Genomic DNA, 25,712 nt, shown 5'->3' with positions numbered 1-25,712 from the left:
CTATATTTCAAAGATAAAAAAAGGTAGTGTGTGTGTGACGGTGAGGCCAAGAGGGCAGAGCGGTGACCTGCTTGCAGGGGAGGACGGGCACCGAGGCGCCATGCATGCCATGGTGGCCGGCAAGGGCAGTGCCAGAGCTTGGCTGGTGCCACCTGAGCCGGTGCCAGCCCGAACGCCATGTGTGCCTGCACTGAGCCGGTGCTCGGTGGGCAGGCGCTCACCGCTCGCTGGCAGCAGGACGGTGGCTTCCCAGCACTGCCACCCTCCTCGCAGCAACAGAGCGGTGCCCGGTTCCCTACCCGTGGAGCAAAGGTTCCCCAGCAGAAATCGAGTGCTGGGTCGGGATAAATCCTGGTGTAATTTATTGCGGTCGCAGGCGGCTCCCGCAGCCAGAGCGGGGGCTGCCAGGCAGAGGCCGCGGCATGATGGGGCACGGGGCCAGGGCTGGGAAAAGAAACAACTTGCTTGAAAAGCTGCTGTAATGGTGAAGCTTCGCTCGTGAGCGGGGTGCTGCAAAGCAGAACCCCTCCTTCCATGACACTGCGGGTGTCATTTCAAAGCCCAGAGAGAGTTTTGTGCTCCGCGGCTTCGGCTGGTTCCTGGGAAGGTCTCAAAGGCGCCAGCTGCTCCCGCATCCCTGGGTGGCAATGGGGGGTGACCAGGCGGCTTCATGCTTGGTACACATTTATTCTGCAGAAATGGCAATCTCCAGTTATTTGAAAAACATTCCTTTTCCCCTTCCAGTCAGAGTTTGCCAATAACCTAGTGGCTTCAAAGAGGTAAATATTTACTTCTCACCAAGGAATATAATGGCTGGGGTAAGAATCACTAAAAGCAATATCAACAGAGCGATTGGGGAATGGTTTAATGTGATCTGACAAAGGGGGTGCCGCTCCCTTCCCAATACATTGTCTGTCATATGGACCTGAAGTCGTCATTTTCCCCAAATTTTTTTCCACCTAATCTTACTAAAAAACATTATCTATATCATGCTGCAAATTGTAGGTTGTGTTCTTTTTCTTTTCTTTTAAATCAAAGCCCCCAAAGATGATAATTCCTCCACCCAGAATCACTTCACGTGATACACATCATACCATGTATGTCTTTCCTTGTCAGAAAGCATATCTGAGGCTGAAGGCAGCAGTTCTGCCTTCTAATCAACTCACAATAAGTAGTTTTTTCTTTTTTCTAGAGAAGTCAGTAACAAAAGTTTTCCTTAAAAAATTGAGTTAGATAGTATCTAATGTGGAGACACTGATTGAATTAATTTAAAAATTGTTTTGATTTCTTTGAAAACGTGGAGTTTATTTGGTAGCAGCAACCCAGCACCATGCATCCTCTTTCCTGTTTCTCAGAACTTAAGCTCATTATTTCAAGTCCAGTTTATCTGTGACAGATGTCAGTTGTGAGGTGAGAAGTGGTGTTTTCGGTTCTGCCAGGCTCAGGTGCGTGCCCCCCGTGTTCCACAGCTCTTGACCTTGACCAGCCCTGGTGATGGGAGCTTGTGCAGCAAGACAGATGTTTGGGCTTGGATGTACCCGGTGTTTGAGCCTGGCTGCAGCAAGCCCTTCCCGCAGTGTCGGATGGATCATCCTGCGTGGGAAAGCTTTCATGGCCCCAGCAGAGCACGGGAGACCCCACTCATCCTTCCCTGGCTCAGCCCCAGCTCAGTGTTTAGTGAAACCAAGATGAACTCGTAAATCCTTAGGCCTGATACAGGACAACTCTGGATCAGTTTATGAATAATTTTAGATATTGTGATTTTCAGGAAAAAAAATATTTTTCTGTTTACAATTTTTGTGGGTGCTTTGAGCAGCTTTATGTGAAAACTGCAAGAAACATGAAAGACTGATTTTTCCTTTATTAAATTTAAATGAAAGCTTCTTTTAAGTAAGGAAGAAAAATAAAATCAAAGGTATTCTCACAAATATTACAGATGTGTTGATCAGCCATTTGCCATTAAAAATTGTTGAAAAGATTTAACGGCTCCTCCCCCTACAAGATCACCCCCACATGCCCAACTTCACCCCATCATCTTTAGCCCTGATTTATGCTCGGGCTCAACTCCAGCACCCCAGGAGCTTTGCACGTTGCCTCCACTGCCACGTCTGCTCGGCAGAGGGGGTTCTGCACAGTGTCCCTCAACGGGGGTCCCGCAAAGGGGCTTCTGCAATGGGGGTCCTGCAAAGGGCTCCTGCAAAAGGGGTCCGGCAGCCCCCCAGCTCTGACGGCACCTTCTGTGGCGGGGGAGCCCACTGGAGTTAGGGTGTGGGAGGTGCATCTCCTGCAGCTGCAGAGTGCACCCCTTGGACGGCCAGCGCAGGGGCGCAGGTTGGGCTCCCGCAGCCCCAGGGACTTGGCACTGTGCAGGTTTAAAGCCGAGGAGCTTTAAGGGAGGTGCTCTCTGCCTGCCCAGGGCAGCCTGATTGCATTGCTCGGGTTGCACCATTGATTTTCTTTCAGAAGGGAACAAGTCCTAAAGGTCCTCCTAGATTGCTGTTGGGTTTGTCATACAGCTTGTAACACGGAATCTGGGTGCAGAGGTGAGTTAGACGAGATAAGCTGCTGCTGGTACCAGCTGGGCCCTGGCACTCGCTCATGTGCCGGCACTTACCCTCTGATGGGACAGTGATAACAGGCAGTGATAACAGGGTGGCTGCTAGCAGCAAGGAGGGTTCCTGTGGCCCTGGTGGGGGTGTCACTGCTCCTTGGGAAGGCTGTGAAAGGTAAATCTCAAACCCTTTGGATTTTGGATGTCCTTGACTCCCTTTCCTGCAAGAAGGGCTGAGTGAAGTTTGGTGACTGTATGGCTCACCCTGCTGCCTCTGGGGCTGATGTAAAGAGTAGCAGAGAGAAGGGTGTTTGATCAGTAAATGGAGCTTGACAGAAAATTAGGGTCTCTGCAATAGTTAATACCTTAAGCTGTGGTCCCTTGCAGAGCACTTTCAATGGGCCTTCAGCTGGGATGGTGCTTTGTGGGAGTGGGTGGTCCTTTTACTCTGGTTCCCCCCATCAGATCTAGGGTGCTGCAGGCAAACCTTGTTTGTGTGCACAGGTGAGGTTTCCATGAACCAGACATAATTTTTTTAAGCTGCTTAATTTGGGATTACTAAAAGTGTCATTTCCAGAGCTGCTGTGTTGGTGTCTGTTGTGGCTCAGCTGCAACAGGTGCTGGTGGAGGGGCTGGGTGGGATGGTGGTGCAAGGAGCGGCTGAGTGAAACCGAGGGAGTTAAAATGGGAAGGGAAAATTGTCCAGAGATGGATGGTGCTCAGTCTAGTGCAGTGGCTGGAAAATCAAATCCAGCAAGAAATATACTGGGAGATGAAGAGGCTGTTGGGCAAAACCCTGCTGCAGGAGGGGACCTGTCTGGTGTAAGAGGCCCCAGGTGAGAGGTGTTTGGGTCGTTAAAGATGAAGCAAGAGAGGTAAAATTACAGAAGGAAGTGAAAGCTATGTGAAAAAAAAACAAACAAACAAAAACAAACCAAACTTTTAAGTGCTTAAAGACCGGGAGGTGAGTGAGGAGCTGGTGGAGGCTCTGAGGAGGCATCTGGGACTGGGGCAGGCAGGAACCGCAGGGATGTGCCAGGGCAGAGCCTGATTCTTCCCAGCTGTGTTGAGAAAGACAGGAGGAGAAGAGAGATTGCACTGAGACAAAACTGTCCAGGAGTGGGAGGAGAAATGCTGCAAGAAAACTGAATTTCACAACCCCCAGCAGAGCAGGGACGGGAGCTGCTGCTGTGGCCCCGGGCGCGTCCTTCCCACGAGCATTGGAGAAGGGAGAGCATTGGAGAAGGGAGACCGGCAGTGGTGGCCAGGGAGAGGCAGATGAGGGGGACCAGGAGAACACAGGCGGCTTTCGGAGGGGATGCCAACAAGTGCGTTTGTGTAACCCCATGTGCAGGAAGGGTGGGGGTGGGTGAGTGTCTCCATCGGCAAATGAGCTGGAGAGCACCTAAACCTGAACTAAAGGTTTTGATTTAAGCCCAGAAGCAGGTTCAGTTCCCAGCTATGGTACGTGGGCAGGGATGGCTGAGTTTGAGCAAAAACCTGCTAGGTACAGCCACGGGAAGGATCTGGAGACTCGAGCTGGGGAGGAAGAAGAGTTGCTCTTGTCTTAATATTGATCTCAGTAGCAACACATTTAATTTATTTTGTTTTTCTGATCTGAGAGGTGGAACAGAGGGATGAGCTGAACACACAAAACAATAGTTGGAAAAGGGGATTAGGGAGGTCAGCATGGAGAGTTGTAAAGGTGATGTATGGAGCATATAGCTGTGGGAGAGCAGACCCTGTCCCCAGCAGTGTGTGACACAGCACCGGGCAGTAGAGCCTGTCCCCTTGAGGTGGGGGCAGGAAGCTGCAGAAATGGTATGATACTGCAAAACCAGGAGCATTTAAAAAAAATCAGTACCTGCAGCAGAGCTGGAACCCCAGCCCGCAGCACTACTGTGCATGTGCCTTTTTACAGTAATACTTGCAACTCTTCCTCAAAAACGGATCTTGGCGTTGTACGTAGCGAAATAGATACAGACTTTGCCCCCAGAAAACGGACAGTCGAAGGGAAGGACGGGGCAAGCAGGTAAGCAGAAGAGCACAAAGACATGAGTGCCTTGCTGGAGCTGCCCCATTGCTGCTGGATGTCGGCAAGGCATGTGTGTGCTCTAGGAAGAGATGGGAAGAAGTTGGTGTAGTAGCAGATTTTTGCATAGATTTTTTTTTTTTTCCCTGAAAAGTTGTGAATATGTTGAAAAATGGGGTGATGAAATTTGTCATTGCTGGTGCAGTTGTTTGTTGGCAACCAAGAAGAGAGAGGATGAGAAAGGGCTTAAAAGGCGAGCAGCTTGTGCCTGGTGCAGAGCTGAAAGATGGGAGGGAGAAATAACAGGGTCACAACCAGAAGTCGGCAGCACAACTCCTGCACAAGTGTCTCCCATCTGTCTGAGGGGAGCAGGACGCTGCCGGCCAGTGCGGCACAGAGGTCTGCACCAAATCAAGCTCTAGAATGATTAATAGTTACTGAAATGTTCAGTTTGTGGGTATGGAAAAGAAAGGCAGATCTTGGATTGCACAAGAACCTGGAGTGCAGATGGGGGAGGTCAGTGCAGGACTGTGGGATGGTGGGCATGAAGGCAGGAGGAGATGTTTGCAGGACTGGGGTGGGAAAGCACAAGGGGAGTTCAGTTTAAGGTTCAGCCTGGCATCGGTTGCTCTTTGTGGGGTGGAAGATGGGGGAGAGTGGGATTTGCCTGACTCCTCCTCTTACCCTCAACCTGCTAGCTTGCCTCTGGGGTCGTGTGCCCGTAGCCCACCTTCCCCACTCAGCCTGCATGTCCCCCTTGGGCAGAGGAAAGGGCATGTCCTGTTTGCTGGCCAGAGTCTACTTATTTTCTAGGGGCATTATCAAGGCAGTATGGCCCTTTGTAAGGCTCCTAACAGTCTCCTTTTCTGCAGAGGGATGGAGTTTACTTGTTAAAGCATCCTTACAGCTCCTGGAGACCCAGCCTGGTGCTCTGGCACTGGAGCAACGCTGGGACTGTTGCTTTGCCAGGATGGACCAGCAGAATCCTCTCTTGTCCGTGCCCTGCTGCCCATGGGTCTTTCTGCTGTGGTGCTGCAGCTCCCGAGTCCCCAGTTTTGGAGGGATGAGTCTTTAACAGCTCAGCTGGTGCTATTTTGTCAGCACCAGGAGGGACAATGTATTTGTGCTTATTTTCCTTCCCCCTGTCCCTTCTCATGCAGCTGAGGTGGGTCAGGGCTGAGCGGGTGCTGCCAGGGCGAGTTCCTTCTGCTGCACTGCCCCAGCTGTGGGCCTGTGAGGGGGAAAGCGGCCGCAGTCACCAGCCCTTGGCTCCTCCGGCAGCCTGGTTGCTGCTGTGCCAGGGCTGTGGAGGGGTCCTGCACAGGGATCTCTCTGGGATTTCTCGGGAGGCTGAGAGCTCTGGCTGGGTTTTGGATTCAGGCGTGCAAGTGCTGCACAAGCCTCTGCCCAGCATCTGGGTGCTCTGCATGCTTCAGCCCTGGGCATGCATCGCCTGGCTTCACCCAGGAGCGATTGCTTCATGTGGGACTGGCTGTGGCAGGTCTGTGCTCAGCTGCAGCGCTGGACCCGAGGCCCTCTGAGGCTGCTGCTTTGGCTTCTTGAGCAAGATTGGAAGTGGCTCCCTGGGGAGCAGAGGTTTAGGCAGTGCTCTGCACCCCCAGGGGTGTCAGAGTGTTTCCTGGGGGAATTGAAATACGTGACCCAATGTTACTTGCCAGTGTGTCGGGAAACAGCATTTCCAGCCCGCTCTGCAAGACTGGAGAAGGCTGAATGGGGAAGTGAGAGTGAGAAGTGAAACAAAAGCGTCTGTCCCATTCCCCACTTCTCTCCCTGCAGTGTTTGTGCAGCTGCAGCAGCAGTTCTGCCGAGTTGTTGTGGCCTTGCTCTCTTGAATAGCAAAGCTCCATTTCTCATGTACCAGGGCTTGTGCACTCGATAGAGAAAAGTGCGAAGAGCGATTTGTGTAACACAAGGCTTTTATTTTTGTACTGAGGGCCCAAAGGAGCAGAGCTCATCCCCTTTCTCGGAGTGCCCCGGAGTAGGAATCCACCATTTACTTTCTTCTAAAAGCCTCTGGTTTAGGGTGGTTGTTCTTAAAACATATCAGTGCTGGTCTCGGGAGTGTATGTGAATGTGTCATTCTTTCAGCTTCCTTCTCTTGTGGTGCTCGTACTTGGGGGTAGAGGCCCAGAGCTGTGCTGGGGGGTCCAGCTGACCCCTCTGCAGTGCTGGAGATTTGGGGAGAACAGTTGGGTCCCATCTCGTGTCCCTTCTCCCCTCTCATCTCCTGGAGGCTGCCAGCTGGCTGTGGGGCTGTCCAGGTCCTGTGTTGCCCTTGTGTTGCCCTTGCACAGTGCTTACTGGCACCTGCCCTGGGGAGCAGGATCTGGCAGTGCCCTCCCATCCCCAGCTGGGAGCTGGGCTAACAACATGCTGCTGCAGGAGGAGGCGTGTGGGTGCTTATTGTCCTGTATAAGTGGCTGTGGAGAAATCCTTGGGAAAAGTGAGATCTTAACTGGACTGGAAGAGACATCCAGTGTATGTGGAAATAGCAACTGTGCCCCAAACCAAGGAGGAAAACAAAATCCAAGACCAAATCGGAAGGCCTTCCCTGCTTCCCAGCCTCCTCCAGCTCCTCTCACCAGGGCAGAGCAGGGGGACCCCCAGCTTCCCTGTCTGGGCTGAGACCCTGAGGAGCAGGCTCTTGATTTCAGCTTCCTCAACTCCAGCAAGAATTACATTAGCAGATCCGCCAAGGTAGCGGCACTGCTCGCACGCTCCTTCCGGGAAGCTGCCACTCGCTTCCGGCCGCCCCAGAGCCCTGGCCTTGCGCTGCCTGTCACCCAAGCCTCTGGCCGGTGTCCGCTTGGGACCCGGCTTGCAACGCGGGCCAGGGTGGGTGCTCAGTGGCGATGGGCGGGCCTGCTGCCGGTTGGGGAAGTTTGAGCGGGAAAGTGGGACTTGCTCCAGCGCTTGCGAGCTGGCGGGGGTGTCTGTGTGGGGGTGCCTTGCCTCGGGCTGTTTTCCCTGGTGGGGACAAGGAGTGGTGAGCCGAGGCAGGGCCCCCCCCGGGAGGAGGAGGAGGAGGATGACGACGACAACAACAACAACAACAGCGCGCCCTCGCACCGCGGCTGCCCGGGCGATGGTCAGCCCGGACCCCCCGGGAGTCTCCCGGGGGCGGGGGTCCTGGGGCGGGGGTAGCGGCCGGCCGGAGGGGGCCCGGGGCCGGGCTGCATGTGCGCGCCGGCTGCCACCTGCCCGGCTGCTCCCTCCTCTTCCTCCTCGTCTTCCTCCCCATCCTTCCTCTCCCCCCTCCTCCTCCTCCTCCTGCCACCGCCCTCCCCCGCTCCTCGCTTTGTTTCGCTGCCTCCGCACTCCCCCTCCCCCCTCTCCTCCCCATCCTCCTCGCCCCCATCCTCCTCTTCTCCATCTCCTCTCTGCCCGCTTCTGCAGGGTTTCTCCCCGGCTCCGTGCCGGGGGCTGGAGGTGCGAGGGGCTGAGGCTGCCCCCCTTGCCTGGTCTCCCCTCCATTTCTGGCCGGCAGCTCCCCCAGATCCTGCTCTCTGGCCGCTGGCTCCGTACAGCCCGTCTCCCTCCTGGCTGCCATGGGGAAGGGATGCCCATGCAGGCGGGGATGCTCAGCTGGGCCCTTTCCCCTGCCCAGGCGAGGGGAGCAGCCAGAGGGTGCTGGAGCTGCTGGCGAAGGGCCTGGCTGCCGTGCCAGGGCAGAGGCAGTTGGAGCTTGGGGACAGAGGGCTGGGGACAGCAGTGTCCACACAGGCACCAGGGCCCACTTCCCCCCCGCCCTGAGCATCTCCTCGTCCCTGGCCGTGCTGGCAGGTCACACGCTCAGCCTCGGGAGGGTCCCCTCGCTGGGAGCATCAGACCCTGGGTTGAGGGTGCCTGATCCTGTGGCTGGATCCAGGGCAGCGGGGGCTGAGCAGCCCATGCAGCCTGAGCCCCCGGGCAGCTGACCCCGCGCAGTCGGTGTCTCTCCCCTTCTCTGGCTCTTCCTGTTTTCGTGCCGGTTCTTTTCCCCTTCCCCATCACTTCCCCTTCCCCAGAGGGATGTGTGTGCAGTGACCTGGTGTTTCGGTGGGCACAGAGCTGGCGTGAGAGCGCGCACAGGACAGATTCTTCAGGGCCGCGCAGGAACCAGCAAGAGCAGGCAGCTGCTGGTGGCTTTGCCTGCAGTGGTGTGTTTGCAGTGGAGAGGCCAGTTGTGCTCTGGCCAGCGCTCCTCATCCCTGCAGCCTGTAACTGGCCTGGCTGGCAAGCTGCTGGTGGGACACAGCGTGGAGGCCGTGTGGGTGCCACAGTGAGAACCGTGTGGACGATAAGCTGGTAAAGCGAGGTTTCTCCACGCAGACAGTGGTTCTTTAGCCCACGATTGCCTCTCACGCCATGCAGGTGCTCCTGGGACTGCAACATAATCTGGTTTAGAGTTTATTCCTGTTTTACCTCCCCCATAGGATTTTTCTTTGTTGTAGCTGCAGAAGTAATTATATTTAGGAGAACGTTCTTCACCACAGGAGGAAGCAGCAGCCTCCTTGCTTTCATCTGGTGGCAGGTCTCCAAGCACCTCCTTGTCCGTCCTTGCCAGCTGCCCCAGGGCTGCTGGGGGCCCTGGGCTGCACCCCATTGATGGGGATCCTGGGCTGGCTTGGCCCGGGGGAGTTGGGCACTGCTGCTCAGGGCTCTGCCTCCCTCCAGGACCCTGACCCTTCCTCTCTGGGGTGGGTACAGGGCTGTCGGACCCCTGAGCACGAGCAAGCTGAGCATGAGCACGTTCTCAAAGTGTTGTTATAATACTTGCAAAACAAAACGCATGAACGACCCTCCAGCTGAAGGGAGTGTTTTGGCAGCCAGTGTGTCTTTCCCCAGCCTACCAGCGGGCTGCTCTGCTGGCAGACCTGCCTGTGCCTTTACATCTCGCCTGCTTCTCATTTTGCTCTGTTTTGCTTTGTCTGATGGTCTCCCCTCCCTGTTTTCCAGCCTGAATTGCCAAGGAACCTGTGGTCACCAACCGGAGGGATCTGGGGATGGATGGCAAAACTGCATCCCCAAGGCGCAGTGGTGCCTGCCCCACTCTTGTCGGTGCAGCAGCTCCTCCGTGCTTTGCTATCCCGGATTGCCAGGTTGTTTATGGCAGCAATTCCTCGGATTGCTGGCCAGCTGCCCCTGAATTCTCCTAAAAGGGCTGGTGCTGGTGGGGCAGGTGCAGGCTCTGTCCGCCTGGTGAGGAATGCCAGATCTTCAGAAGGGCCTCGTCCCTCCCTGTGGCTGTTCCTATGCCGGTCACATCATTTCAGTGGGGATGTGCCCCATGCTCTGCTCTCCAGGCTGGTGGGACCCCAGAGACCACCAAAACACAGGGAGCTCCTGGTTTGTCTCGGGCTCAGGAGCAGAGCTGCTGTCCCTGGGGTGCTCCGCACCTGGCACTGCCGCAGACCCGGCACCGGTGGCCCGGCAGCTGCTGGGTGAGGCTGGTGGTGACTGCCTATAGCCATGATGCGAACGTGGAGTTTTCTGCTCATTTGTCTTTTGACTTTTGCTGCTGAAACTGCAACCCTGTGAGTTTGCTGTGGTCCCACATGTACCCAGTGGTGATACCATGCCATCGCCGTGATCTCCCAGTGTGCTCCCCTGTGCTTGCTTACTGCTCCTTGCTTCTCCACCAAAGGTCATTTGTCCTTCTAGTCAAAGCTGGTTGGTGTCTACCTGACCTTTCAAGTCAGTATTTCCCAAACTGACTGGCACCGTGCACTGCTCCCATGTGAGCTCCACCATCGTCTTTTCCCCAGCCGTCACCAGCATCAGATGCAGCAAACAGCAGCGCTGGAGCAGCTCCTCTTGCGCCACCTCTCCAGCAGGCTCCAGCACGCTCCTGCAGGTTGCCCACCTGGGTGCTGGAGGCTCCGCATCACTCACAGGTCCAGGCTGCTGCCTCGCACCCTGGAGCCATGTCTGCGCCCTCTTCCCTCTCCTTGTGGTCTCCCTTCGTTTCTATCAGGGTGACTTGCTCAGGGGATCTTGTGGTGCCAGCATGTCCAGGTGGGCTGTCCTGCCGGTGAGTCCCATGGTGATATGCTCCTCCCTGCACAAATGAGCATCACTGTGTCTGTCATCCCTGAGCAGTTATCTGACTTTTTTCCTGAAAATGGATGGGTAGTTAAATAGCACAATGTTGGAACTGGAGTCCTGCAGAACCCTGTCGTGAGCCCTCCTGGAGGGCGGTGGGGATGTGTCTCTGAGCGGTGATAAATCTGTTGTGGTCCATTTGCCGTGTGCCCCAGGGTGGCACTGGTGTTGGGTCAGTCCCGCTCTGACCGTGTCCGTGTCCTGTGCCTATTCCCAGTGTAACTGGGGCACGCAGTGCCTGCCACCCCAGAGCTGATGTGGTCATGAACACTTGGGGGCCACCTCAGAGATGGGGGGCGATGGGGGAGGGAGAGGACTCTTAAACCTTTGCAGCCTGGGGGGGCATTGCCTGCTGCTCGTCTGTGTTTGCATTGGGGCCCTGGAGAACTGTGGCTTTTACAGGGATTTTAACTGACTCTGTAGCCCTCTTCTGACAAGTGACTTTGTAGCTGTGTAAGCAGGCTGTGCCGGTCAGTAGTGCTGCAGCAGGAGGGAGGCTGGAAAAATGGAAACAAACCACTTATAAAACCTGAAGAAATACTGCTGGAACCTGGCGTGCTTATTGCTGGGACAAAAGAGTGCTGCTGAAAGGCATTAATAAAAGCAAAGGGGAAAGGAGGTGCTTGCCATGGTGATGAGAGGGAGCTGTGAGGTGAGAGGGATGGGCCAGGCAGGGAAGGTGAAGCTGGAGCCTGGCTGTCGTGGGGCAGGGGAGGTCAGAGCAGTGAGGGGGTTTGGGGGGTACCAGCACAGCCTGCCCTGGGCCAGCATGCCCAGACCCCGAGCAGCCTCCTGTGCTGCAGTGATGCTCGGACCCCCACAGGTGAGTGTGCCAAAGGCACCAGCACTGAGCCAAGCAGAGCCTCTGCCACACGCTTCACTTGGGCTTGTGAGCCTGGCAGCTTGACTGCTTTCTAGATGCTCCCAACGAGGAGGGTTTGGGCTTTGGTTCCTTGAGCTCCCTGTGCCCTTCATTGCTGCTTCTCGCTCCTTGCAAGGAGCACAGAATAGAGCAGCATGTTCACCTTTCTTGACTGGTCCCCAAACTGCACAGGTGGCTGTCCCCAGGAATTGGTGCCAGGGAGCTCTGAGACACACGAGGAGCCAGACTTCAGCCTCGGGGTTTGATAGCCTGGCCAGAAAGGCTGACAGTGGACACAGAGTCAAACTTCCCCTCCACAGCCTGGCTCCCTGGTCTGCCCCTGCAGCTGAGACCCCTGAGGCCATGCTGCCCCCATGTCCTGGGGTGTGTGGTGCCAGGGACCCACACTGGCAACACCTGTGTCGGTCTGGGGTTTGCTGGGGATGGAGATAAGGAAAGGGGTGATGGCTGGAATGAGCCCCTCACAGAGCAGCATCCCTGGTGGCTGTGTGGTGGCAGGCACACCGGGAGGGTTAATGGCTGTCTCTCTCCCTCCCCAGCCATGACAGCGTAGGCAGGCGGCGAGAGATGGATCGCTTCGCTGAGTGCGGGACCCAGACGGATGCAGTGGTGGTGCTGTCCCTGGCGCAGGCTGCGGTTCTGGGCTTGGTGTCTGAGAATGAGCTGCTTGGGGCCACTGTCAGTCCCTCCGGCTTCTTCCCAGGGCTGGGAGGGAAGCTGCCGGACCCTGCTGCAGTGGAGCCCGGGGAGCCGGAGGGTGAGGGGCAGGCACCAGGGGATGGGCAGGAGGAGGATGCCTTGGAGGCAGAGTCCTCCCTGGAGAAGCATGCCCGGAGGAGGAAGCGGCCTCCTGTGAGGCTGGTGCCCAAGGTCAAGTGCGAGAACACAGAGGCAGAGGATGAGGTGCTGTACGAAGTGTCCATCCCTGGGGATGAGGAGGGTGAGCGGCAGCGCAGACGCCCGCCCCCCCTCCAGGACCCCAGCCAGGAGCAGACGGTGCAGAGCAGCGCCGTGAAGATGATCGACCTCGGTGCCTTCAGCAGGAAGCCCCGGCGCCTGCGGCACCTGCGCCGGCACGTGCGCCAGGAGCTGGAGGGCACCGAGTGCCACCTCGGGGGCCCTGACCCTGCCGGTGCAGTGGATGGTGGCACCGTGGGCACCCTGCGGACTGAATGCACCTTTGAGGCAGGCGCCCTGTCCCCTGGAGAGGCAGAGGCCCCTGCGCCAGTGTCCCCTGAGCAGGTGAAGAGCGAGCAGGGCTTCACCTGGCAGGAGCCGGGGGAGCTGGATGCAGAGGTGGTGGGTGCCACCAGCGAGCACAACAAGAAGGCGCAGCTGGACCGGCTGGACATCAATGTGCAGATTGATGACTCCTACCTGGTGGAGGCAGGGGACCGCCAGAAGCGCTGGCAGTGCCGCATGTGTGAGAAGTCCTACACCTCCAAGTACAACCTGGTGACCCACATCCTGGGCCACAATGGCATCAAGCCCCACTCCTGTCCGCACTGCAACAAGCTCTTCAAGCAGCCCAGCCATCTGCAGACCCACCTGCTGACCCACCAGGGCACGCGGCCCCACAAGTGTGAGGTGTGCAGTAAGGCCTTCACCCAGACCAGCCACCTGAAGCGGCATATGCTGCTGCACACCGACATCAAGCCCTACAGCTGCCGCTTCTGCGGCCGGGGCTTCGCCTACCCCAGCGAGCTGAAGGCGCATGAGGTGAAGCACGAGAGCGGCCGCTGCCACGTCTGCGTGGAGTGCGGGCTGGACTTCTCCACGCTCACCCAGCTGAAGCGGCACCTCTCCACGCACCAGGGCCCCACACTGTACCAGTGCCTGGAGTGCAGCAAGTCATTCCACTACCGCAGCCAGCTGCAGAACCACATGCTGAAGCACCAGAACGTCCGGCCCTTCGTCTGCACTGAGTGCGGGATGGAGTTCAGCCAGATCCACCACCTCAAGCAGCACTCCCTCACGCACAAGGTAGGGGCTGGGGCATGTCGGGCACCTGAGGGGTGCTGCCCTTGCCATGCCCAGAGGAGGTGTGCCAGTTCTGGATGTGGGTGCTGGGGCAGAGGGGTGTCCCAGTGCCCCAGAGTCCTGGCCAGCCCTGGGAAATGGGTGGTGTGGGTGGGCAGCAGTGCCCGTGGTTGGCATTTGCTAGGGGTCATTGATTAGCAGTGAAAGGGCATCGTTATGAGCAAGGGCCTCCTTTCTTCCTGGGGGTCTCCATCCTCAGGGAGGGAGGTTTCAGACCTACTGCAGGTGCTGTGGCAGGGTGACTTGGGAGACCTGCTGCAGCCCCTCCCAGCGGGCTGTGAGGGGTTTGCTCTTTTCCAGGGGTTAGTCAAAGGGGAAGCAACTGGCCTGAGCCAGGGAGCAGAGCTGGATCTCACAGCTGGACTCACAGAGCCCATGCAGTCATGCTCCCCGCAGCCCACCTCCTGCATGCTGCCAGGCTTGGGCAGGACTCTCAAATGTACCTGTGCTGGGTTGGCCACCATATGGTGGCCACGCTCCCCAGCCAGCTCCTTCCTGTAGACACCACTTTGCAGAGCTGCTCTCACTCCAGCAGCACTGACCTAATACTGGGTTTTCCAAGTGCTGCAAATGCATTTCCCGGGTGGGTGAGACGATGGTATCTGGGAGCGAGGCAGGATCCTGCCTGCTGCAGGACCATGCAGGGGGAATTGCCCCCTGGGGCAGTGTGGGGATGGCACAGGCTCTCTGTAATGCCTGCTGTGCGTTTGCAGGAGGGGCAGGGAGAGTGGAGCAGGAGACTCTTGGGAAGGTGAGATGAGATGAGGGTAAATCTCCCCCCGCCCAGTTCCTGCAGTCCAGCCTGCTGACAGTCCCTGAAGCTCAGCTTGGTGCGAGGACCCTCTCCCATGCCCCCTGGGGAGCGCAGGTCCCTGCTCTGCACCATGCCGGGCACCACTCTTGTGCCCCCAGCTCCTGCGGGGTCTGGTCAGAAACCCCGGAGCCACCCCGGCACCTCTGTGCGCTGGCCCCCACCACTGCAGGCAGAGCTCTGTCTGCTGCTGCTCTGCGCCCAGGTCTTGGCTCTGCCCCATGGTCACGGCTCTCCAAACCCCTTGCAGGGCGTGAAAGAGTTCAAGTGCGAGGTCTGCGGGCGGGAGTTCACCCTGCAGGCCAACATGAAGCGGCACATGCTGATCCACACCAGCGTCCGTCCCTACCAGTGCCACATCTGCTTCAAGACGTTTGTGCAGAAGCAGACGCTCAAGACCCACATGATTGTGCACTCACCGGTGAAGCCATTCAAATGCAAGGTACCGTCACAGGTCCGGGGAGGTTAGCAGATCTGGGGTGGTTAGCTCAGGCCCTGGTGTGCTGCACTCAGGAGAAACCCAGCCAGGCTGGGTTGAGCCCTCAGTCACAGGAAAGCAGTTTTGTGATGCCTCCCTCTGTTCGCTTGGGCAAACAGCTCATCCTGACGCATCTGCTCAGAGCTGCGCAGCAGAGAGCAGCTGCTGCGGGCAGGGTGTGGGCACCGCTAACAGAGAAGGACAATTAGTACCTCTCTCTGACCAGCGCTAGATCTGCTGGAGTTCCCAGCAATACCAGCACCGCATCCCTGAGGCCTCCCACCGCAGCCAGGGAGGAGGGAAGTGGCCCCATTACTCTTAGAAGTTGGTGGGAGCAATGGGGGACCCCAGGAGCAAGGTCTGCTCTGAAAAGCACATGTCCCTGCAGCAGCACCGGCCGTCACAGGCGAGCGCCTGCCGCTGTGACCCTTTGCTGGGGGTGGCAGTGGGAGAGCCCTTGCTGACCCCAGGAATGCTGCCTACAGGTCTGCGGGAAGTCCTTCAACCGCATGTACAACCTGCTGGGCCACATGCACCTGCACGCAGGGAGCAAGCCCTTCAAGTGTCCCTACTGCTCCAGCAAGTTCAACCTGAAGGGCAACCTGAGCCGGCACATGAAGGTCAAGCACGGGGTGATGGACATCAGCCTGGACAGCCAAGGTAGGTGCAGGCTGCGGCCAGTACCTGGCGCTGCCCGTTGCAGACTGGGCGCTGTGGTCTTCCCTGCTGTGGCCACTCCTGGGAGCACCTGGCCCTCAGCTCTTTGCTTTGGGAGCTGGGCCGTGCTGCGGCAGCTCCGGCAAGCACCTTTCGGCAAGCTTAGGTCCTGTAGCCTGAGGGCTGCCCTTGGCTTGCTTGTCTTGCCAGTACCCCATGGTGACAACGCTGTCTCCCCAGCCAAGCACGTGCCCTCCATGGAAAGGTACCAAGCAGGAGCTGGAACAAGCTTAATAAACTTGGTACAAATACAAATAAATAAACTTCATTTAACAACAACAAAAAAAAAGTTAAAATAAATAGCTCCTCAAGGAGCCATTGAGGCTTTGGCTTCTCTGGACAGGACGGTGCCCTCTGGTGATGTGGTGACTGTGATCTTGGTCAAAGGGTTTTGCAGGGTGGGAAGGGTAAATCTCGCTGTTTTTGCCCCTGCTGCCCCTTCTGCACGTGCCCAAAGGCACCCTGCGGGGATGGGAGATGCTCCTGCCGCAGGTTTCTGCGCAGTGTCAGTACAGATGCTCCATCAGCAGTCTTGTGGCAGGACCACCCCTGCTTTGTACGGACAGAGCTGGAGACAAGCTCTGGCTGTTTCATCCCCTCGCGTTCCCCAGCAGCTCAACACCCACTTTGAACGCGTCCTGGGGGACCCAGCAGGATCCCCCGTTCCTGCCCTTTTCTCTTCCTCCCCACCTTAGACAACTCCCAGCCCAGCCAAGCCTCAGCCAGCGTCCAGCACCGCGATGCAGGCAGGGAGTGCAAGTGCAGGGACAGTGCTGGGAGGATGCCTTTCCTGCGCTGCCGTCCTCACCTCCCCCATGGTGGGATAGATGCTGCAGACCCCTGCGTGTGGCACAGGCACTGGTCAGGGGTGAGCACACGAATGGCAGCTTTCCTCTCTGGCAGCGCTCTGCCGGCAATCCATCCCTGCTGCGGTGTGTGGCTGGGGATCCTCTGAGTTGAGAGCCCCCCACAAGTGGCCTGGCTTGAGCAGAGCTGTAGCTCCTGGGGAGCTTTGGGCTCTAAACCTGAGCTGCCCAGGGAGGATGGGTGCTGTTGGCCCTTGGACCTTCATGCAAGTCTATCATCAGGTGTCCCTGTGCTAAATCCTAGATCCCATGATGGACCTGGCCGGGGCTGACCATGCTGAGCTGGACGGGCAGCAGGAGATGGATGACTTCGAGGAGGAGAACTCTTATGGCTACGGGGAGGTGGGCAACCCTCCGGATGAGCATGCCCTGACCGAGCAGGCCATGAAGGAGATGGCATACTACAACATGTTGTAGCTGAGGCTGGAGGAGGCTGCCAGGGGCCTGTATGGACTTTGCGTGGTAAGAGGAGCTGCTGCCGGCAGGCTGTGGCACCCAACCAGACCTACGCCACCACCCCTGGAGAAGGGGGGCTCCAGCTGAGCTTGGTGAAGGAGAAAACAGGGATGTTCAAAAAACTTTGCCAGGGCGAAGGCAGGAGCAGAGGCTGGAGGTGGCACAGGGCAGCGGTTGCTGCCTGCCACAGGCACACCGAACTGGTGCAGCGAGGGCTCAGCTGCAAGCTGCTGCCAGACCCTTGCAGAGCCCCAGTAGAGCTCTCTCCTTCACTGCAGTCCTTCCCTCCTTCCCCACCACCCCCAGAGAGGGAGCGCCGGGCTGTGCACCAGCTGTCTGCAGCTCTCTTGCCCACTGCTGACCTCCCTTCGCTCTGCTCCTGCCTGCCTGCCTGCCCCACCGCATGGTGGCATGCTGGGACCTTGCCTCTGTCTTCACCGTTGCCTGTACTTCAGCATCCAGTGTACTTGAAGCTGCAGGCAGGGGAAGGCACATCCCAGAAGATGATGAGCATTACTAATTATTCTACCTCCTGGGTCCTCCCCCATGGCTGTGCTGGGGCTGCAGCCCAGCTGGCCCCCTGCTCCCCCCTCCCAGCACCCTGTGGGGCAGAAGCTCCTCTGCCCATGGGAGGAGGTGGGTTTGCATTTCTTGCTCTTCCCTGTCTCCCAGACAGGCAAGAGCTGTCCCACTTGCTTTGGCACCAGCTGCGAGCTGGCATGGGCAAAGCTGTGGCAACCTGCGTGAGGCCATGGGGCACATACAAAACAGAATATTTTCTTACAAACTAATGGCAAAGCTCAGAGGAAGCAGCAGCTCGAGGTATAGAGCAGCTGTAGTGAGCGGTGTATTTAAAGGAAGGTAAACCCTGTTCAACTTGAGCAAATGATGGTATTTTGAAAGTAATTTATTTTTTGCAGATGTGCTGCGTGGTTGGATTTATCTTTTCACTGAGTTCAGTTTCCTTCAACCAATGTGCTTTGTAAACCTGTGTAACATGTGTGGTCTGTCCGTGGGGAGCAGTGGGGTCTGCAGTGGTGCTCGGGGGGGGCTGAGGGCTATGCTAACAAACTGCAGCTGCTCTTCGCACTGCCAGCACCCACTCCTCACCCCCCTGAGCTGCTGTGGGGCTCAGGAAAAGGCTTTTGCTTGGGATGCACAGCCCTTGGGCTGGGGGGGTTGCCTCCTCTCCTCCCAGGTGCTGTGGTGGAGGGAGAAAGGAGCTGGGGCAGTACTGGGTCTGGGACCACCGTCCTGGCTGTCCACCCTCCCTGCCATGGGGCAGGAGGCCAAGCAGCACCAGCAGCATTGCTCCCCGAGCATGCCCAGGGCCGGGCAGGGTCCTGGCAGGCACTGGTACCTCCTGGGAAGCTGCAGCAGGCCCAGGACCTGGGGTCCAGCTGGGGCATTGGCTCAGGTTCTAGGACCCCTAAGCTGACCTCCCCAGGGCAGGCCAGCATCTGCCCCATCCCCAAAAGCCCCAGCCTGGTTCTGGGGGGTGACACCACTCAGCCCCCCAGCCTTGCCATCACTTCCCCCCCCCCAACTTCCTCCAGGCTCAGGGCAGATGGAGACAGCGTTGGGCAGCCCGGCTGCCCTCCTGCAGTGCCGCCCCCTCCCCACACCCCCTCTGTGCTCCCAGCGGGTGCAGCCCCCCACCATGCTACCTCAGTCCCATTACCAAATAGCTGTGACGTGCGTGTCCCCCCCGTGCTGGGTGAGGATGGGCTGGTGAGGCCAATCCGAGGGGGTCCTCATTGCTGCCGGGAGGCACCCCTGCGCAGCTGCAGCACCAGGCTTTGCCCCACAGGATGAGGTGGGGGGGCTCTCATGCTGGCAGCTGTGTGGCTCCCTGGCATCCCCCCATTGCGTACGCAGAGCATTCAGCCGCCCCTTGTGCAAAGGCCTACTGTGTTTTAGTTATTTTTTATCTCCTCGGTTTGAAGAGTTGTTTAGCAATAATTCTAATAAATGCAAATTCTTTAGCTGCTGGCTGCCTCCTGCGGCCGGCATCCCCCCATGCTCGCGCCACGAGAGCCATGCCACCACCACGTGCCATGGGCCGGTGAGGTGTTTAATGGCTGCTGGCACCGTGAGGCAGGAGGGTACATGAATCAGTGCGGGATGGGCCCCCCTGGGCCCCCTCCCCGGTCCTACACATCCCTGCTAGAAAGGCTTTAAAAACACTCGTAAGAAAACTGCTTATAAAAATTATTCAACTGTTCCTGAGCTGTGTCGGTGAGCTGGAAGCGGCGCTGGGTCCCCATCCACCCGGGTGACAGCGGGGCTGGGTGGCCCCCCCTGCCCCCCTACTGCTTGCCCAGGGCTGTGTCCAGGTTGTTCTTGATGGCGTCCAGGAAGTCGGTGGTGTTCACAAAGTGCTCGTTGAGCTTCACGCTGCGGGGACACAGAGAGGGGCTGGAGGGGTCCTGCGGCCAGGGGGGGTCCCTGTCCACCCCCCGCCACAGACAGCAGCCAGCCCAGCTGGGAGGGGCAGAGCCGGGGTGGACAGCACAGCCCTGGGTGTGGGACGTGGCCCCTGCCTGGCCGCAGGCATGGCCCGACCCCGCAGGCTGTAAATAGATGCCCTGAGTCCCCAGGGACCGTCTGGAGGCCAGCGGCCGCCCCACATGGCCAGCCTGCCTTCGTGGCAAGCGGCTGCCCCACACCGCTCCGCCCCGTGAGCCACACGTACTTGGCGAGACCGTGGATGCAGCCGGCGAGGTCCTTCGTCATCGTCCCGCTCTCCACGGTTTCAACGCAGACCTTCTCCAGCGTCTGAGCAAACCTGGGGACGGCAGCGTGACACGCAGCTCCAGCGAAGCCGGCACCCCTCTGCCGCAGACCCCGCCATGGCTGGGACCGGGATGGTTGGCACCAGGGTGGCTGCTGGCAGCGTCCCCCACCCCGGGGTGCCCCCGCACCACCCTGCTCACTTGATCAGGTCCGGGTTACTGTCCAGCTTGCCCCGGTGCTCCAGGCCACGTGTCCAGGCAAAGATGCTGGCGATGGGGTTCGTGCTGGTGGGTCGCCCCTGTGCAGAGAGCATGCTCAGCAGCCCGGCATGGGCAGCATGCCACAGGCAAGCCAGTGCAGGCAGCTCGCCGCAGGCAGAGCGCACCCACCTTCTGGTGCTCCCGGTAGTGGCGGGTGACAGTGCCATGGGCTGCCTCGGCCTCGATGGTCTTCCCATCGGGACACACCAGGACAGAGGTCATCAGCCCCAGTGAGCCAAAGCCTGTGGTGGGATGGGGGTCAGGGTGGCTCCAGAAGGGTGACCGCACACAGCCCACCCCATGCCGCCCCACACCACCCCAACCTGTCCTACACCACCTCCTCCCACCGCTTCACCTTGGGCCAGGATGTCTGACTGGACGTCCCCATCGTAGTTCTTGCACGCCCAGACAAAGCCGCCGGAGGACTTCAGCACCTGGGCGACCATGTCGTCGATGAGCCGGTGCTCGTACCAGATCTTCAGCTTGTCGAACTCCGTCTTATAGTGCCTAGGAGCCCAGGGCAGGCGTCAGCCACGCCTGGCCATGCCCACCCCAGGCTGGGTCCCACAGCCAAGCCCTGGGCAACAGCCCCCTCCTCGGGGCAGTCAGCCCCCTCAGGGCAGCTCTCGCCCCTCAGCAGCCTGAGCTCCTCCAAGTCCGTACTTATCAAAGATCTCCTGGAAGATGTCTTTGAAGCGCCCATCGTAGGCCTTGAGGATGGTGTTCTTGGTGCTCATGTAGAGAGGCCACTTCTTCTGGATGGCATACTGGAAGCAGCTGTGAGCGAAGCCCGAGATGGACTGCAAGGGAAGTGCATGGACCCCCGTGGGACCCCCGTCCCGCCAGCCTGGCCCAGGTCCACCTGGATGGCAGGGCATGCCGCTCCACAGGGACCCCACCAGCTGCCCCCGTCCCACCCCGTTACCTCGTCCGTGTTGTACATGCCCATGCCCACGCCACCGCCGGGGAAGTTGTACACCTCCCACTCCTTGGCCCCGCTGCCGTCCTTCGGCGTGAAGACCATCTTGAACGTCCCGGACTTGCCCACCACAAAGTCAGTGGCTTTATACTGCAAGGGGCATGGCAGACCATCGCACAGGGTCCAGCAGGAGCTGCCAGACATCCCCGTGCCACGGGCGGCCGCCGCGCGGGGCTCACCTGGTCGCCATGGGCATGCCTGCCAATGGTGATGGGCTTGGTCCAGCCAGGCACCAGGCGAGGGATGTTCTTGCAGATGATGGGCTCTCGGAAGACAGTCCCCCCCAGGATGTTTCGGATGGTGCCATTGGGGCTCTTCCACATCTTCTTCAGCTTGAACTCTGGGGTGCGCAGAGGTAAGGCTCCTGAGGGACCCTCCCACCAGGCACAGCCCCGGCAATCACCCCAGCCCAGCACCCAGCCCCTGCCAGCGCCCCCCCTGCTCCTCCATGCCGTGGGCTACTGCCAGAGCCCCGCTGCCGGGCCAGCCAAGGAGAGGGACAGCCGGCACAGGCTCGTGAGTGGCACTGGGCAGAGGCCGGTCTGTCCCCAGCCTCATACCCTCGGGGTCCCCGCAGCATCCCCCTGGTGGGGGGGGACACCACAGCACTAAGACCAGGGCCCCCAGCCCAGGCAGCGGTACAGCCCCCAACCCACCAGAAATCTGAGCTGGTGGGGGGGAGGCACTGCTGACCCAGAAGGGCCAGGCACACACGGGGGGCTCAGCACCCCACGGCGCTGCCAGCACCACCCCCACTGCAGCGGGAGCTCGGGCCCTCGGCCCCTGCCCACCTTCCACCCTGGCTTCATCCGGTGTGATGGTGGCACACTTCACGGCCACGCTGTACTTCTGGGTGGCCAGCGCCGAGTCAATGGTGACCTGGTCATCTGTCTTATCCCGGTGCGGCAGGCCCAGGTCAAAATACTTCAGCTGGACGTCCACGTTGGGCAGGATGAGCTGGGGGTGCCGGGAGAGCGTTGGGGGGGGGACGACAGTGCGGGGTGCCCAGGGAGCAGCACCATGCATGGCGGCACAGCCAGCCCTGGCCCCCACCCCAGCCTAGCCACGGCTGCCTGCCTGGGACAGTCCCCCCTGTCCAGGATGGTCCCCCCTCCCCGGGACCTCCTCGCTTCCAGGTCCCGCCGGAAGCTGCGCTGATCTCACCACCTGCTTCCTGCAGATGGACTGACAGACAGAGGACTGACGGACAGGGAGGGCAGTGCGCAGGGACTGCCTGTCCCCTCTACAACAGCCACCTGTTCCCCTGTACAGCACCCGCCAGCTCCACTTGTGCGACACCCCAGGCAGGACCCCGTTACCTTCTCCTTGATGAAGGCCCAGATGATCCGCGTCATCTCGTCTCCGTCCATCTCCACCACCGGGTTGGCCACCTTGATCCGCTTGTCAGCATCTAGGGAGCGGTGGTGGGGCATTAGGGGCACATGCCCGGCCCCGCCGGCCCCGGCCCCACAGCTCTGCACCGTGGCGTGGGGCCAGGAGTTGTCCCACGTCCAGCAGGGTTCCAGTGCCACCCCTGCTCTGGGCCAGGTGCAGGTCGAGGCACAAACCCTACTGGGGTCTGGGCCAGTTCATGGTACCAACCCTGCCTGGGGCCGAGCTTGGGTGCAGGTCAGGGTGCAAAACCCCACGTGGGAGCGGGACTGGGACCAGGTGCACAGCCTTCTCAGGGCAGGACCTGGGTGCAAGCTGGGGTGCAAATCCCTGTGTGGGACCTGGACCGGGAGTAAATCCCTCTGGGTGCCAAGCCTGGCTGCGGGTCGGGCTACAAAACCCTATGTGGGGCCGGGACTGGGGCCGGGACCAGAGGCAAACCCCTCCGGGGGGGGACCTGGGTGCAGCTCGGCTGCAAAACTCTACGTAGGACTGGGACCGGGACCAGGAGCAAACCTTTCTGGGGGCCAAGCCGGGCTGCAGAACTCCACGTGGGACCGGGACCAGAAACGATCCCTTCTGGGGGCCAAACCTGGCTGCAGATTGGGTGGCAAAACCCCGCATGTGACCGGGACCAGGAACAAACTCCTCCAGGGTCAAAGCGGGTACAAGCTGGGGTGCAAAACTCCACGTGGAACCAGGACCGAGAGCAAACCCTCCGGGACCAGACCCGGGTGTAAAACCCCGCGTGGGTCCGTGACCGGTAGCAAACCCAGCCCCATCCCGGAACCGGCTGTAAGCAGGGGGTACAGATCCAGTTGCAAACCACCCCCCCCCCCCCAAAAAAAAAAAATCCGAGCTGGCCCAGCGTGCAAACCCCTCCGTGGGCCGGGACTGGTGCAAACCCCACTCGGGGCAGGAGCAGCCGCCCTCTCCGTCCCCAAGGTCACGAGGGCTTCCCCCCCCCCCCAAGGTCACCCCCCACTCACAGTGTCGGCGCTGCCCCACGGAGGCGGCAGGGAGGGGGCAGCGGGCCAAGCGGCTTAGCGCCGGGGCGGCGCGGAGGTAGCGGGCGGCCATGGCGGGGTGCGACGGGGCGGACGCGACGGGGGCGGTGGAGCGGGGAGGCGGTTCGCTCCGCCCCGGGGCGGTGCGTGCCCGGCCCCCCCCCCCGTGGGGCCCCGCGCGAGGTCCCACGGGAGGGGGGGGGACCCGGGCCATTGCTTCACACCCCCCCCAATCAGGCAGCACACTCCATCTGCAAAACACCCACGGGGGATGATGCCCTTCGCGGGGGGGGGGGTGTACATGGCGGGAGGGTGCCCCCCCCGGGTGGGTGAGATGCCACTTGCTGGGTACAAGCGGTGCCAAAACACAAGGTGACCGGCGAGCCCGGGGATCGGCTTTCACTGGGGTCCTTGGGATGAGGTGGCAAGGGCGGGCGGTCAAGCTGTTCCCCCCCACCACTGTGTGCATCCCACACACACACACCGGTTCTGCTTGGTGTGGGGTGCGAGGAGCAGGTGGGTTTGCTGTGGTCCCCGTTCCTAGCAAAGGGACGTGGCCCACCCGGGCACGTCAGGGTTGGGGACATGCTGCCGGCTGAGCCCAGGGCTTGGAGCCGGCTCAGGCTTTCCCTACATAGAAGTGAGCAATCCTACACACTGCCAGCGCGTGACTCAGGGCAGCTGGACCCAGCGGGACAGGCGGCTGCGGGGAAGGGCAGCTGCCGCCATTTTCCGGGGCACCTTCGCCTCGCCTGACCCCGGCATGGAGAGGAGGGGGGTGATGCACCCCAGGGGCTCCCTGAGAATGTCCACGGGAGCCAGGAGGTGTGCTGGGACAGCCAGGAGGCTGCTCAGCCCAGGGGGTTTGCCGTCCCTCTGCACGGGCCAAGCCGATGGCTTTTTTTAGCCACAGGGGACGGGCAGATCCTGCTCTGGGAGGAAAAACAGTCCTGCTGGAGCTGCCGGCCCCAGGCAGAGGGGCTGGGGGGGAGGCAGGGCTGGGCACACTGACGTCTACCTGCCTTTAACATTAACCAGAGCAGAAGTATGTGGGGCTGCCAGCTGGGGGGGGCCGGCACCCACCGCCCCAGGGCAATGCTGGGGTCTTGGGCGTTCCCACTCCCACTGCCCTCTGCCCTCGCTGTGGCACCCTGTCCTGCCAGCAGCCCTGCAGCTGCATGGCCAGCGCTGCTGGGGCTGCCCCGCAGCAGGGCAGTGGGTGGTGTTGTCCCCCCAGCACAGGGCCCGGGGGGGCCACCCAGCTGCGCCCGGCCGCAGCGCTGCCCCCCCCGGCTGCCCTCTTCCTGGCCCCGCGGTCAGAGCCACCCAGTGACCGCGGCTCTTGCAGGGACGAGGTCATGCCAGCGCGGCGGCCATCCCCCCACGGAGCATGGGCTCCACTGGCGCTGATGAGAGCAGCCATGTGGCACTGTCCCAGGGAAGGGCTGCCTTCAAACAAAGAAGTCCATCCCTGGCCGGAGCCCAATCCACACGCCCCAGGCTGCTGCTAAACCAGCTTCCCCCAAGCGTGCTTGGCCCCAGGAGGGTCCCTGGGGGCTGGCAGGGCTGGCTGCAGAGGGTCTGGGCCTCCAGGGAGCGACCTGTCCTGGAAGGGCTCTGGCCCCAGCAGGTTGGGGGCACCAAGAGCCAGAGAATGAGCAAGGACCTGGAGAGGGGGGGGTCTGTCCACACTTGCAGGGAGCCCCGTGTCTGCCCGTGGGAGGGGGGCAACAGGGAGGCTGAGGGGAGGCCGTGTGCCCTGCGGGGCAATGCACTCTGTTTCCTTGTGCAAGCAGTGCTGTCCCCAAACGTGGGCCTCCCTCACTGGCACCGCTCTGAGCTGCTGGGCTGCAGGCTGGGGGGCAGGGGCTGTGGCCCCCCATTCGGCAGCAGTCTGCATCCCCCAGGGCTGCCAGGCAGCAGCGTGGGCCAGGGATGACATGGACTGTGGGGCAGGGGCACAGCCTCCTACCAGCGACCCTGCACAGCACCCCCTCCCCATGCCTCCCCAGGCCCAGGAGTACACAGAGCAGGCAGCTGCCTGCGGCAGAGCCTCTGCACATGCCAATGGCATGGCCAAGTGCCGCCTGTGCTGCACGAGGCGAGGTGGCACAGCTGCTCCGGGGACACGGCGCGACGTCAGGTGGAGCAGCCAGGCTGCCAAGGGTCTTGGTGGCCCAGGCGGGCAGATGGCAGCGCTCGGCCACAGGAGAAGGGATGGAAACTGCACGCTGCACCGCCAGGCTGGAAGGACACTCTGGGAATGGGGGTGCGGGGCCACAGCTGGCTGGCCCCGGGACCCCTGCTTGGCCCAGCGCTGGCCAGCAGGTCAGTGCCCATGACGCTGGCTCTGGGGGAAGGCTGGCACTGCTGCCACAGCTGTGCTGGCAGCTCTGCTC

General features: G+C 60.2%; 2 protein-coding genes across 4 annotated transcripts in view; one reads left to right on the top strand and one right to left on the bottom strand.

Annotated features, from left to right (window-relative positions):
* The window catches only part of ZNF710 (zinc finger protein 710), a 34,315-nt gene extending 16,385 nt beyond the window's left edge, over positions 1–17,930 (top strand). The window contains exons 1-5 of one of the 3 annotated variants that reach the window (XM_052807953.1): positions 8,353–11,511; positions 12,111–13,554; positions 14,673–14,864; positions 15,386–15,560; positions 16,728–17,930. In XM_052807953.1, the coding sequence (XP_052663913.1) occupies positions 12,139–13,554; positions 14,673–14,864; positions 15,386–15,560; positions 16,728–16,900 (1,956 nt within the window). In that variant the 5' untranslated portion in view covers positions 8,353–11,511; positions 12,111–12,138 and the 3' untranslated portion in view covers positions 16,901–17,930. Of the gene's footprint in view, positions 1–8,352; positions 13,555–14,672; positions 14,865–15,385; positions 15,561–16,727 lie in introns of those variants that run through there. The other 2 variants (XM_052807952.1, XM_052807951.1) reach the window with 2 other exon arrangements.
* A 1,069-nt stretch (positions 17,931–18,999) lies between these two features.
* Positions 19,000–23,439, bottom strand: IDH2 (isocitrate dehydrogenase (NADP(+)) 2). The gene is made up of 11 exons (XM_052808868.1): positions 23,296–23,439; positions 22,234–22,325; positions 21,706–21,871; positions 21,094–21,254; positions 20,861–21,004; positions 20,599–20,735; positions 20,291–20,442; positions 20,065–20,177; positions 19,876–19,973; positions 19,635–19,727; positions 19,000–19,336 (listed from the first exon to the last, which is right to left on the bottom strand). The coding sequence occupies exons 1-11, from the start codon at positions 23,384–23,386 to the stop codon at positions 19,249–19,251; spliced, it is 1,335 nt and encodes a 444-aa protein (XP_052664828.1). The 5' UTR covers positions 23,387–23,439; the 3' UTR covers positions 19,000–19,248.
* Between the last annotated feature and the right edge of the window lie 2,273 nt (positions 23,440–25,712).

The sequence above is a fragment of the Harpia harpyja genome, chromosome 14 (genome assembly GCF_026419915.1).
Source record: "Harpia harpyja isolate bHarHar1 chromosome 14, bHarHar1 primary haplotype, whole genome shotgun sequence".
NCBI lineage: Eukaryota > Metazoa > Chordata > Aves > Accipitriformes > Accipitridae > Harpia > Harpia harpyja.
Note: the sequence above shows the minus strand (reverse complement) of the source record. Positions and strands in the feature narration are given on the sequence as shown.

What these genes read in the sequence shown, in the direction of transcription:
- IDH2 (XM_052808868.1), bottom strand. Translation starts at nt 23,386, where the DNA reads ATGGCCGCCCGCTACCTCCGCGCCGCCCCGGCGCTAAGCCGCTTGGCC. An exon ending in TTCCAGGAGATCTTTGATAA is followed by an intron (nt 20,443 to 20,598) that starts GTACGGACTTGG and finishes CTGGGCTCCTAG; the next exon opens with GCACTATAAGACGGAGTTCG. An exon ending in AGTAACCCGGACCTGATCAA is followed by an intron (nt 19,728 to 19,875) that starts GTGAGCAGGGTG and finishes TGCCGTCCCCAG; the next exon opens with GTTTGCTCAGACGCTGGAGA.